The sequence below is a fragment of the Salvelinus namaycush genome, chromosome 9 (assembly GCF_016432855.1).
Source record: "Salvelinus namaycush isolate Seneca chromosome 9, SaNama_1.0, whole genome shotgun sequence".
NCBI classification, from domain to species: Eukaryota; Metazoa; Chordata; class Actinopteri; order Salmoniformes; family Salmonidae; genus Salvelinus; species Salvelinus namaycush.
The window spans coordinates 30,700,385-30,712,932 of NC_052315.1; the positions used below are offsets into that span (position 1 = coordinate 30,700,385).

General features: G+C 39.1%; 1 protein-coding gene across 2 annotated transcripts in view; it reads left to right on the forward strand.

Moving 5' to 3' along the window:
• Positions 1 to 5,132: 5,132 nt before the first annotated feature.
• LOC120053947 (mucosa-associated lymphoid tissue lymphoma translocation protein 1-like) overlaps positions 5,133 to 12,548 on the forward strand; it is a 30,078-nt gene continuing 22,662 nt past the window's right edge. For both annotated transcript variants that reach the window (XM_039001275.1, XM_039001276.1), the window contains exons 1-3: positions 5,133 to 5,308; positions 6,555 to 6,709; positions 12,084 to 12,173. In XM_039001275.1, coding sequence (XP_038857203.1) covers positions 12,155 to 12,173 — 19 coding nt within the window. In that variant the 5' untranslated portion in view covers positions 5,133 to 5,308; positions 6,555 to 6,709; positions 12,084 to 12,154. The remainder of the gene's footprint in view (positions 5,309 to 6,554; positions 6,710 to 12,083; positions 12,174 to 12,548) is intronic.

Here is a 12,548-nt window from a genome sequence, read left to right on the forward strand (position 1 = left end):
CGCATCGGTGGAAGATCAGACCTCACCACCATTTGACTGATGTTGGGGGTGCTTCTGAAAACTACCCTTGGGGGTTCTTTAAATGTCTTTTCCAGTTGTGGATCAGTGCTAAAGATGGGTCATTGTTTTTTAATGATGTGGTCGAACTGTTTGCCAAGTGGGGAGTATTGAAGGAAGCATTGAACTCGTTGGTCAGGGGGTTTGGGGTGGATAAGCATTCGTGAGCAGTCATAACCATTTTGAAGTAACTTGTCTCTTTGCATTGTCTTCTGCAAGAAGACTAAAAGTCATCGTTTCTCATCATTTATCGCCATTCTTACTTCATGTTTGCATCGCTGTTTAGAAGTTGGTTTGTTTCTCCGCTTTTATTTTCAAACTAACCACAGAGTGACTAATACGTAATACCAAATCCTCAACTCACAACTATCTAATGCATTCCAACACACATACACAACTCTGAAGGAGGTAGGCGTACCTGTAACCACACATGTCAACTTCACATTACAGTTCTCTGACACAGCCTTGGATTTAACGGTGGTCTCAAATACAGGCTGGGTGTCCTCAGTCAGCTGAGCCATCACACCGAACAATGTACTCCTGGAGAGAGAAAGGGTGCTTTAGCTTGAGTGTCTGTTCTTCAGGGCATGTGCTAAAGTACTTTCCAATGAGAAGGCCAATATTTCAGGGATCTTTTAGCCAACCTTTATTCTGTACATTGTTTCTTCCAGGCAGGGGAAGAAGGCAGTTACTTATCATTACTGATTGTGAAGGGAGATTGCTCTCTCAAACATTAAACATTTCTCAGCAGTTGAAAAAGTGACATGGTAAAAGTACTTACAAAGTTATATTTTCAACAATGTCATATCAATGAAATTGTATATCAACGTCAATGTTCAATAACATCAGAGTCAATATAACAGGTTCACTTACAGCATTGTTAAAAACCGGTGTAGATTTGCTCTTTCACTCTTGGGGGTAAACCGGGATGTGTGGTTAAGATGTTAGTTGGAATAGGTGTTGTAAAAGTATGCATTACCTCGATGACCTGGATTGAGAATACCTTGAGTAGCTATTCAGAGAGAAGGCAAATAAAGGCAGCCCATCAGACATATTGGTGGTTTTGTGTCTTAGATTCTCTTACACGGGACTCAGTTGTATTTATAAAGTAGGCTACAAAAGAGATTCTTACTGGTATTCTAAGAGTTGTGCTTTTCTTAAGAATGCCGAAATACTGTTACTTGGTTGTAGCATTGTAGCATTTTGGACTTCAGGAAACAATCCACAGATATGTTGAGATGGCCGAAATATCTAATGAATGTGTGTGGTGGACAAAGTCGCACTGAAACGCCAAGCGTCACACTGAAACAAGTAAGAAGAGGTGATCTACCTGTTTTCAGGCCTGACATTGGAGAGGTAGTTGCTGCTCTCCAAGCGGCCATTCGAAGAGCTGACCTCCTCCTCATTGTAGCTTCCGCCGGACCTCTCGTTACCAGAGTAAGAACGGGTCATTGGTCTTCTGGAAGTCATTGTCCACTCAACAGATATTCCTACAAATATAAAGGAAATGTGTCTACTACAGCAGACTGCTCCTTGAGTAAAAAATGCTCAGCTTGTCATGGATCAAAGCCCCAGGTTCAAGTTGCAGTGTCTTACCGGTGTAAGAGTAGCTGGAAAAGAAAGGAGAAAACAGCTGTGAATACTGTTAAATGTTGGTCTAGGTTAGTCTGGGAAACCATTCACTCATTCGAATAGATCCTCGAAGAAAATATTACCTGTATGCACCTTTCTCAAGCAATGCAACAATTATCAAAACTCCAAAGTAATTCTGACAGTGGCAGCTGCTTTCCTTTGACAAAGCTAAGCAGTTGCAATGAAAAAGGTATAAATGTGAACCGTTATCAGGCTCTACAAGGGTTATTAGGAGTCAAACTGAACCCTTAGACATTATTTTAGAATTCAGAGGTTAACATTGAACTCAAACACTTCTTGGTTGAAACAAAAGTTGATGAATTTGTGAACTTACCATTGATAGGCTTTTCAGAGTCCCAGAGGCAAAGCTCTGACTGCAATTGTCAATCATACACATGCTTGTGGTGCCAGCAGGACCCTATTTATAGCAGGCCTACAAATAGGTGCAAGTGCACATCACATTTTCCTAAACCAGCCTTCAGACATGTATTCAACAAGAGAACGCTATTTTGCTCTGAGAACAAATCAATGTTCTCCAAATTTGAAAAAAATATTTAAAATAGAAATACCAAGAGAAAACAGATCATTATACACTACCATAGTTGACCAAGAAAGGTCATGTCAAAAACACAACCTCTTAACATGTTGACAGCAGTGAGTATAGACTCACATCTAGGTGGGACACTGTGTTGGTGAAAGACTTATTGCAAAACACTGATATGTCATGTGTTCAGAGATACTTGGGGATTTATTTCATGAGGTAGATGATGACGACCTAAGCATGCTTGGTTCTTACTCAGGACAGCCCTCTCCCTTGATACTGCCTGCCCCTCAAGAGTTCTTCCAAAACACCCTTGAGAATAAATTCAGCCATCTGATCACATTGCTTCATTTTCCAAACATAAGATTGCCTGCTTAGGTTACACAGTAAGGTCACAGAGGACTACCAGGGTATTACATAAAATAAATGAACTGTATTGCTGTTGAATTCCAAATCTAAACTAATGAGCACAAGAGTTGTAGTTTCATAACATTAAAATACGTTTATTTTTAGACAAAAAAAAAGCAACAGGCCTATCTATTTTTTATTATAAACTGGGTGGTTCGAGCCTTGAATGCTAATTGGCTGACAGGCGTGGTATATCAGACCATATACCACGGGTATGACAAAACATTTATTTTTACTGCTGTAATTACATTGCTAACCAGTTTATAATAGCAATAAGGAACCTCAGGGATTTTGATATATGGCCAATATACTGTACCACGGCTAAGGGCTGTATCCAGGCACTCCGCGCTGCGTTGTGCGTAAGAACAACCCTTAGCCGTGGTATTTTGGCCATATACCACACCCCCTCGGGCCTTATTGCTTAAATATACACTCCATATATGAAGAACAAAATCCTTCTTAAGTGCTTCAGAAGCAAGGTTGGGTAGGTTAGGCTACTTTCTAAATGTTTTCTGTTACATTTACTAGTTAACTGAACAAAATTGTAATCATTAATGTAACTTTTGGATTACCCAAACTCAGTAATGTAATATGATTACTTTTACATTATTTTCCCCTTAAGCGGCATTAGAAGAAGACAAAAACAATACAGCAAACACATTTGGTGTGTCATCATAGTGGTCTCTGACTTGTGGTCAGACTCGCTCAGGTGGAGCAAACTTAAGCTTGCTATTTCTTTCAATGCTGATTTGAATGTCATTGAGAAAACAGAAAGGTGTCATAGTGTATTTCTTCGCAAACATCCTTTCTGAAATGAAAAGTAATCCAATAAATAATCATCTAGTTTTTCAAAAGTACAGTGTCTGTAATCCGATTTCAATATTTTAGCTGGTAATTTAACTGTAAACTGAGTTAAATCAATTTATAATCAATTTACCCTGTTCAGAAGTGAGAAGGTTGGTGAGAGCATTGTTGACAGTGTTGAGAGCATTGAGGTATAAAAGAGAGAGACATCTGAAGAAACTCAAAAAAGACAGTAACATTAACTGTACTTTTTGTGATGAGCATCCAGAAACAGTTTTGCATTTATTTTGGCATTGTCTACAGGTAAAAAATATTATGGCAAGATATTTGTATATTTATTGGTGATAATATTCTTGATGACTTTTGTTTATTATGGGAGAATGTGCAGTTTGGTTTCCTTAACTACAATAAGGATAAAGAAAAAACAATTTGACCTCTTAAATGTAATTGTGCTAATGGAAAAATGTCATATTCAGAAAATCACTAATAAAAAAACACTTCCTTGTTTTCTAGTACATTAAGATCATTCTAGATTATTTGAATAAGAAAGCTGTAAAAACAGTCAATGTGTCTTTTAAGGCCTTTGTACAGCCAGTGGTGTAAAGTACTTAAGTAAAAATACTTTAAAGTACTACTTAAGTAGTTTTGGGGGGAATTTGTACTTTACTTTACTATTTATATTTTTGACAACTTTTACTTTTCTACATTCTTAAAGAAAATAATGTACTTTTTACTGCATACATTTTCGCTGAAAAAGTACTCGTTACATTTTTAATGCTTAGTAGGACAGAAAATGGGCCAAATTCCACACTTATCAAAATAACATCCCTGGTCATCTCTATTGCCTCTGATCTGGTGAACTCATTAAACACAAATGCTTCATTTGTAAATTATGTCTGTGTTTTGGAGTATGCCCCTGGCTATCCATAAATTAAAAAAACAAGACAATTGTGCTGTCTGGTTTGCTTAATTTAAGGAATTTGAAATGATTCATACTTTTACTTTTACTTTTGATACTTAGGTATATTTTAGCAATTACATTTACTTTCGATAATTAAGTATATTTATAACAAAATACTTTTAGACTTTTACTCAAGTAATATTTTACTGGGTGGCTTTCACTTTTACTTGAGTCATTTTCTATTAAGGTATCTTTACTTTTACTCAAGTATGACAGTTAGGTACTTTTCCCACCACTGTGTATAGCATAATCTGTCATTTATTGTACCCCCTAGCATATAGCGTTGATATGTTGTTCCTGTTTGTTTGTTGGTTTGCTTGTATACGTCCTATATATATTGTATATATATATACTGGTGTTTTGAGCAACAACAACCCCCCCCCCCCCCCCCCCCCCCCCAAAAGAGAGCAATTTCTTCAAAAGTGAAATCAAATTATAATCCATTTTACAATACCGTAATATCTGGGCTATGCTATTTTGACCCACACGTAATTGTGGATGGATCTGGTTTTGGATCATTATTTCTGCTAATTGAATTACGATATGATTTTGCCTTTCATAAAATATTTAATTAGCTATACGTGTATGTGAATGTATAAAATGTGCCCTGGAGTCAATTCTGTATTTAGAATGGATTTCCAATTCAAAAAAGTTGCTGATGGATATCCAAAAAATATTTGGCCTCATATACTACATACAGTACGGTAATAGGTGGATATCATTGTTCCGGGAAAAGGATGTTCTGTTTTTTGTTGATATAAAGTTTTGAGGATTTACAAGAGTTACATTCTCTACTATAGTTTGTAAAGGCCATCTTACATTCTCTACTCTAGTTTGTTTAATGCCATCGGGTGAATGCTGTTACAGACAGTGTGGCATGTGCATGGTGTTTGGTCGCATTTCAGGTATGTACAATACATTGATAACAGGTAGCCTACACAATAACCCTCTCTAACAATAGAAATGTGTTGATACATTTTCCAATACCATACTATTTGCCTGTTTGACTTTAGTTTAATTTAAGCATACCTCTCACAATTACAACAATTAACATAGGCCTAGTTGTTTTTTTAAATTATCTATGACAATAATTGAGTAATTATCAATGCACTCATAATTTTATAACATATGTATTTTCTTGACTTCCAAGAGCTGATACACCATAACACAAAACATATGGGCTGAGTGTGCAAACAGGAATGTGTTGTGATTCTCTTGACCAGGGTTGCCAGGTTTAGCTTAAATTTTCAACGAAGACCACTCAAAATCCACGCACAAGGCCTCAAAACTGGGCCAAAAAATGTTTTTGCGCAGCAGTAGAGGAGTTGCCATATTTATCCAATAAACCCCTTTTCGATAACGCTATTGAGCTCATTTAGAAGGAATATCGATTTAACATGTAATGACAAGAAGCAAAATTCAGATTTCCATCAAAATAATAATTATTGCAAGCTAACGTGACTAAAGGAATTTGAATATGTAGCAAGAGAAAGGATAATTTGCCTTTATTAAACTCGCCAGATCATTTACCATCCATCAATGGATGTCCATTTAACTGGTTTGACTGCTATGAATAAGCAATAAGGCCGGGGGGGGTGTGGTATATGGCCAATATACAATGCTAAGGGGTGTTCTTAAGCACGTTGCAACGTGGAGCGATATATTGGCCATTTACCACAAACCATGAGATACCTTATTGCGATTATAAACTGGTTACAAATGTAATTAGAACAGTAAAAAGTAATGTTTTGTCATACCCGTGGTATATGGTCTGATATATCACAGATTTCAGCCAATCAGCATTCAGGGCTCAAACCACCCAGTTTAGAATTGTAATGATCAACTATGTGGTTTGAGCCCTGAATGCTAATTGGCTGATATATCAGACCATATACCACGGGTATGACAGAACATTACTTTTTACTGCTCTAATTACATTTGTAACCAGTTTATAATAGCAATAAGGTACCTCAGTGCCTTAGACCGCTGCACCACTCGGGAGCATTTCAGGAAGTCCAGGATCCATTTGCAGAGGGAGGTGTTTAGTCCCAGGGTCCTTAGCTTAGTGATGAGCTTTGTGGCCACTATGTTGTTGAATGCTGAGCTGTAGTCAATGAACAGCATTCTCACATAGGTGTTCCTTTTCTCCAGGTGGGAAAGGGCTGTCTGGAGTGCATTTGAGATTGCGTCATGTGTGGATCGGTTGGGGCGGTATGCGAATTGGAATGGGTCTAGGGTTTTCGGGATGATGGTGTTGATGTGAGCCATGACCAGCCTTTCAACATGAATAGTGAGGCAATTTCGAGGTAAGAAGTGCTTGTGTTGAAGAATAGCCTTCTGTATTAGGCTACTGAGGGGAGGACGGCTCATAATAATGTCTGGAATGGAGTCAATGGAGTGGTATCAACCACATGGAAACCACGTCTTTGATGTGTTTGATACCATTCCATAGACTGCATTCCAGCCATTATTATGAGCTGTCCTCCCCTCAGCAGCCTCCACTGGGATGGGGGTCTTTCAATCACAAAATCAAATATGAATAATATGGATATAAACTGAATATGCTTGTCAGCAACACCCAGCATTTTATTTTTTTTACCTGTAGCCTAATCTGATTTAATATTACCGTCAATCTAATGCATTCTAACAACAGCTTCATGGCAAAAAAAAAAAATGTTGATAGAGCTATGACCATGGTCACAATTGATAACTTCCAATTGAATTACCTAAACATAGACATTAATAATTGTATAATAACAAAAGGCTACAACAACAATAAACTGAAGTTATAGGCTACTTATTAAATCAATTTTCCAGCTCCAGGTAGGCAACACAAGTCGCACAAATTGATTAGCAATTATTATAATAAAAATGTTTCACCTTTATTTAACCAGGTGGGCCAGTTGAGAACACGTTCTCATTTACAACTGCGACCTGGCTAAGATAAAGCAAAGCAGAATAAACATGGAATAAACAAACGTACAGTCAATAACACAATAGAAAAGTCTATATACAGTTGAAGTCAGAAGTTTACATACGCCTCTGCCAAATACATTTAAACTCAGTTTTTCGTGTAATCCTAGTAAAAATTCCCTGTCTTAGGTCAGTTAGGATCACCACATTATTTTAAGAATGTGAAATGTCAGAATAATAGTTGAGAGAATGATTTATTTCAGCTTTTATTTCTTTCATCACATTCCCAGTGGGTCAGAAGTTTACATACACTCAATTAGTATTTGGTAGCATTGCCTTTAAATTGTTTAACTTGGGTCAAACGTTTCGTGTAGCATTCCACAAGCTTCCCAGAATAAGTTGGGTGATTTTTGGCCCATTCCTCCTGACAGAGCTGGTGTAACTGAGTCAGGTTTGTAGTTCTCCTTGCTCGCACACGCTTTTTCAGTTCTGCCCACAAATTTTCTATAGGTTTGAGGTCAGGGCTTTGTGATGGCCACTCCAATACCTTGACTTTGCTGTCCTTAAGCCATTTTGCCACAACTTTGGAAGTATGCTTGGGGTCATTGTCCATTTGGAAGACCCATTTGCGACCAATCTTTAACTTCCTGACTGATGTCTTGAGATGTTGCTTCTATATATCCACATAATTTTCCACCCTCATGATGCCATCTATTTTGTGAAGTGCACCAGTCCCTCCTGCAGCAAAGCACCCCCACAACATGATACTGCCACCCCCATGCGTCACAGTTGGGATGGTGTTCTTCGGCTTGCAAGCATCCCCCTTTTTCCTCCAAACATAACGATGGTCATTATGGCTAAACAGTTCTATTTTTTTTTCATCAGACCAGAGGACATTTCTCCAAAAAGTACGATCTTTGTCCCCATGTGCAGTTGCAAACCGTAGTCTTGCTTTTTTATGGGCGGTTTTTGGAGCAGTGACTTTTTCCTTGCTTTCAGGTTATGTCAATATAGGACTCGTTTTACTGTGGATATAGATACTTTTGTACCTGTTTCCTCCAGCATCTTCACAAGGTCCTTTGCAGTTGTTCTGGGATTGATTTGCACTTTTCGCACCAAAGTACGTTCATCTCTAGGAGACAGAGCGCGTCGCCTTCCTGAGCGGTATGACGGCTGTGTGGTCCCATGGTGTTTATACTTGCATACTATTGTTTGTACAGATGAATGTGGTACCTTCAGGCATTTGGAAATTGCTCCCAAGGATGAACCAGACTTGTGGAGGTCTGCAATTGATTTTCTGAGGTCTTGGCTGATTTCTTTTGATTTTCCCATGATGTCAAGCAAAGAGGCAAAGAGTTCAAAGGTAGGCCTTGAAATACATCCACGGGTACACCTCCAATTGAATCAAATGATTTCAATTAGCCTATCAGAAGCTTCTAATGCCATGAAATCATTTTCTGGAATTTTCCAAGCTGTTTAAAGGCACAGTCAACTTAGTGTATGTAAACTTCTGACCCACTGGAATTGTGATACAGTGAATTATAAGTGAAATAATCTGTCTGTAAACAATTGTTGGAAAAATGACTTGTGTCATGCACAAAGGAGATGTCCTAACTGACTTGCCAAAACTATAGTTTGTTAACAAGACATTTGTGGAGTGGTTGAAAAACGAGTTTTAATGACTACAACCTAAGTGTATGTAAACTTCCGACTTCAACTGTACAGTGTGTGCAAATGAAGTAAGATTAGGCTGTTAAGGCAATAAATAGGCCATAGCGGATACTTTTAGAAAGAGAGGGTCCAGATTATCTAGCCCAGCTGATTTGAAGGGGTCCAGATTTTGCAGCTCTTTCAGAACATCAGCTATCTGGATTTGGGTGAAGGAGAAATGGGGGAGGCTTGGGCAAGTTGCTTTGGGGGGTGCAGATCTGTTGACTGGTGTAGGGTTAGCCAGGTGGAAAGCATGGCCAGCCGTAGAAAAATGCTTATTGAAATTCTCAATTATCTTGGATTTATCGGTGCAGTGGTCAGCTGGGAGGAGGTGCTCTTATTCTCCATGGACTTTACAGTGTCCCAGAACTTTTTTGAGTTTGTGCTACAGGATGCAAATTTCTGTTTGAAAAAGCTAGCCTTTGCTTTCCTAACTGTGTGTATATTGGTTCCTAACTTTCCTGAAAAGTTGCATATCGCGGGGGCTATTCGATGCTAATGCAGTACGCAACAGGATGTTTTTGTGCTGGTCAAGGGCAGTCAGGTTTGGAGTGAACCAAGGGCTATATCTGTTCTTAGTTCTACATTTTTTGAATGGGGCATGCTTATTTAAGATGGTGAGGAAAGCACTTATAAAGAATAACCAAGCATCCTCTACTGATGGAATGAGGTCAATATCCTTCCAGGATACCCGGCCAGGTCAATTAGAAAGGCCTGCTCGCTGAAGTGTTTTAGGGAGAGTTTGACAGTGAAGAGGGGTGGTTGTTTGACTGCGGACCCATTACGGACGTAGGCAATGAGTCAGTGATCGCTGAGATCCTGGTTGAAGACAGCAGAGGTGTATTTAGAGGACAGGTTGGTCAGGATGATATCTATGAGGGTGCCCGTGTTTATGGATTTAGGGTTGTACCTGGTAGGTTCCATGATAATTTGTGTGAGATTGAGGGCATCTAGCTTAGATTGTAGGACGGCCGGGGTGTTAACCATATCCCAGTTTAGGTCACCTAACAGTACAAACTCTGAAGATAAATGGAGGGCAATTAATTCACATATGGTGTCCAGGCCACAGCTGGGGGCTGAGGGGGGTCTATAACAAGTGGCAACAGTGAGAGACTTATTTATGGAAAGGTGGATTTTTAAAAGTAGAAGCTCGAACTGTTTGGGCACAGACCTGGATAGCATGACAGAACTCTGCAGTAGATTGCAACTCCATCCCCTTTGGCAGTTCTATCTTTTCGGAAAATGTTGTAGTTGGGGATGGGAATTTCAGAACTTTTGGTGGCCTTCCTAAGCCAGGATTCAGACACAGCTAGGACATCAGGGTTGGCGGAGTGTGCTAAAGCAGTGAATAAAACAAACTTAGGGAGGAGGCTTTTGATGTAAACATGCATGAAACCAAGGCTTTCACAGTTACAGAAGTCCAGAAATGAGAGCGCCTGGGGAATAGCAATGGAACTTGGGGCTACAGGGCCTGGGTTAACCTCTACATCACCAGAGGAACAGAGGAGGAGTAGGATAAGGCAATAAGAACTGGTCGTCTAGTGTGTTGGGGACAGAGAATTAAAGGAGCAGATTTCTGGGTGTGGTAGAATAGATTCAAGGCATAATGTACAGACAAGGGTATGGTAGGATGTGAGTACAGTGGAGGTAAACCTATGCGTTGAGTGGCAATGAGAGAGGTTTTGTCTCTGGTGGCATCAGTTAAACTAGCTGAGGTCTCTGCATGTGTGTGGGGTGGGATGAAAGAGCTATCTAAGGCATTTTGAGCGGTACTGAGGGCTCTACAGTGAAATATAACAATAAAAACTAGCAATGTCTCCAGTGATATCGTCATTTCAACATATTTATTGTATCAAGTGGTAGGCAAGTAACCTACAATGGCATAGACATTAATAGGCTACTTGATGACCAACAGATGCAAATGTATCATTCTCCACGTTTATTGTGAGTTTCATTGTGGACTTTTCCCCAAAACAGAAGCACGCAAGTTCCATAATTTCCATTTAAAATTTCCAACTGCGCAGCGCTCGAGACCCAAGAACTGAGCATGCGTAAAACCCTTTCCTTGCATGCAGTTAAAACCACCTTCGAGAGAATTTATGTAATGCGCACTAGTGCGCCTAAAGTCGTTTCCCAGTGCTTTGTCGCAGTTATTTCTTGATGTGCATCAGTTCTTGCATATTAATACTGTATGTTTTATGGAAAAAGGGTTGGAAATACATGTCTCCATAATGAAATTGGCCTGTCTACAACTGGTAAAAAGTTGTCAGGACATGCTGCAGTGCTCTCTCAACACACACACACACCCCTCCGGCCCTCCCCTCCCCTCCCCACCACTCACACACTCAGCAACAGCCTTCCTCACTGCCTGATAATCAGCAGCAGCAGGTCACAGGGAAATAGATGTTCTTTTTTGTTGTTGAGAAATGCCATGATGGCATGGGTTGAATTTAGAAGTAGCCCAAAAACCTGGTAAATTTTCATCCTTGACATCTTTTTAAAATTAACTAAATGTCTGGAAAACTACGCACATGTCAACCCTGCTCTAGACACTTACAGGCTATTCATCTTATTGGTCCAGTTAGAGACCATATCATTTAGAGTCACAATTTGAGCTGTAGACTATAAAGGACATTATTTGGCCCTAATTTTACAGCCATTGATAAACTTGCAAATGTTGATAGTAGCCTATAATTGTTACTACTCTGTAGTAAGCCATTTTCAGGAAGATGTCCAGTTTGGCTGACCTTTTATTAAAGCACATATTGTTTTGCAAATATGCTACCCTACCTACCAGTCTTCTTGAAATAGATTCATTGTTCCTTGTGTTATCGTGTTTGTCACATGCGCGGTTGTGAAATGGGAAGTGGGGAGAAAATCTATTAGTGACACTTGTGCGCACATTGTATGCACATTTGTTCCATGTGGCCCTTATCAGACGTCATCTCCATGACATGTTCCTGTGATTTTTGGCTGGATCTTGACTTGTTTTAGTTGATACCCTGTTCACTCACCTCTGGCACAACTGATGCTCATATTCTGTCTTTTGCTTATTAGGTAGCACAGTGCAGTAATGACCTGAACAGATCATACTTGAGGTTCAGAAGTTCTTATTTCACGTTGAAGTGATGAAAAACATGATCAGAGGTGTGTATTTGCCCTATTTATTGTGCAAGTTAACTATGTTCCATTTGATCAGTACACTGACATAACATTATTTTTAATAACAAAACATAGTATTATGTTATATAACTTAACCTACAGTAACTGTGAAAGGGGATATCTATTTTTAGACTTATAAATTAATGATGTATACATAGTGATTCTTGAAGAATATAACTTCATGAGCTTAGTTCAAATGTCACACCTCATCAGAACCCAAAATATAAGGTTGTTTTACTCCAATGTTTGTAAACATTGTAAATGTTAACAAACACTGCATAGCCTAAAAACACTAATGCTGATATCATGGATGGTAAGCCCTTGCATCCATATCTGTCTATGGCCCATCCCTCAGGTTTT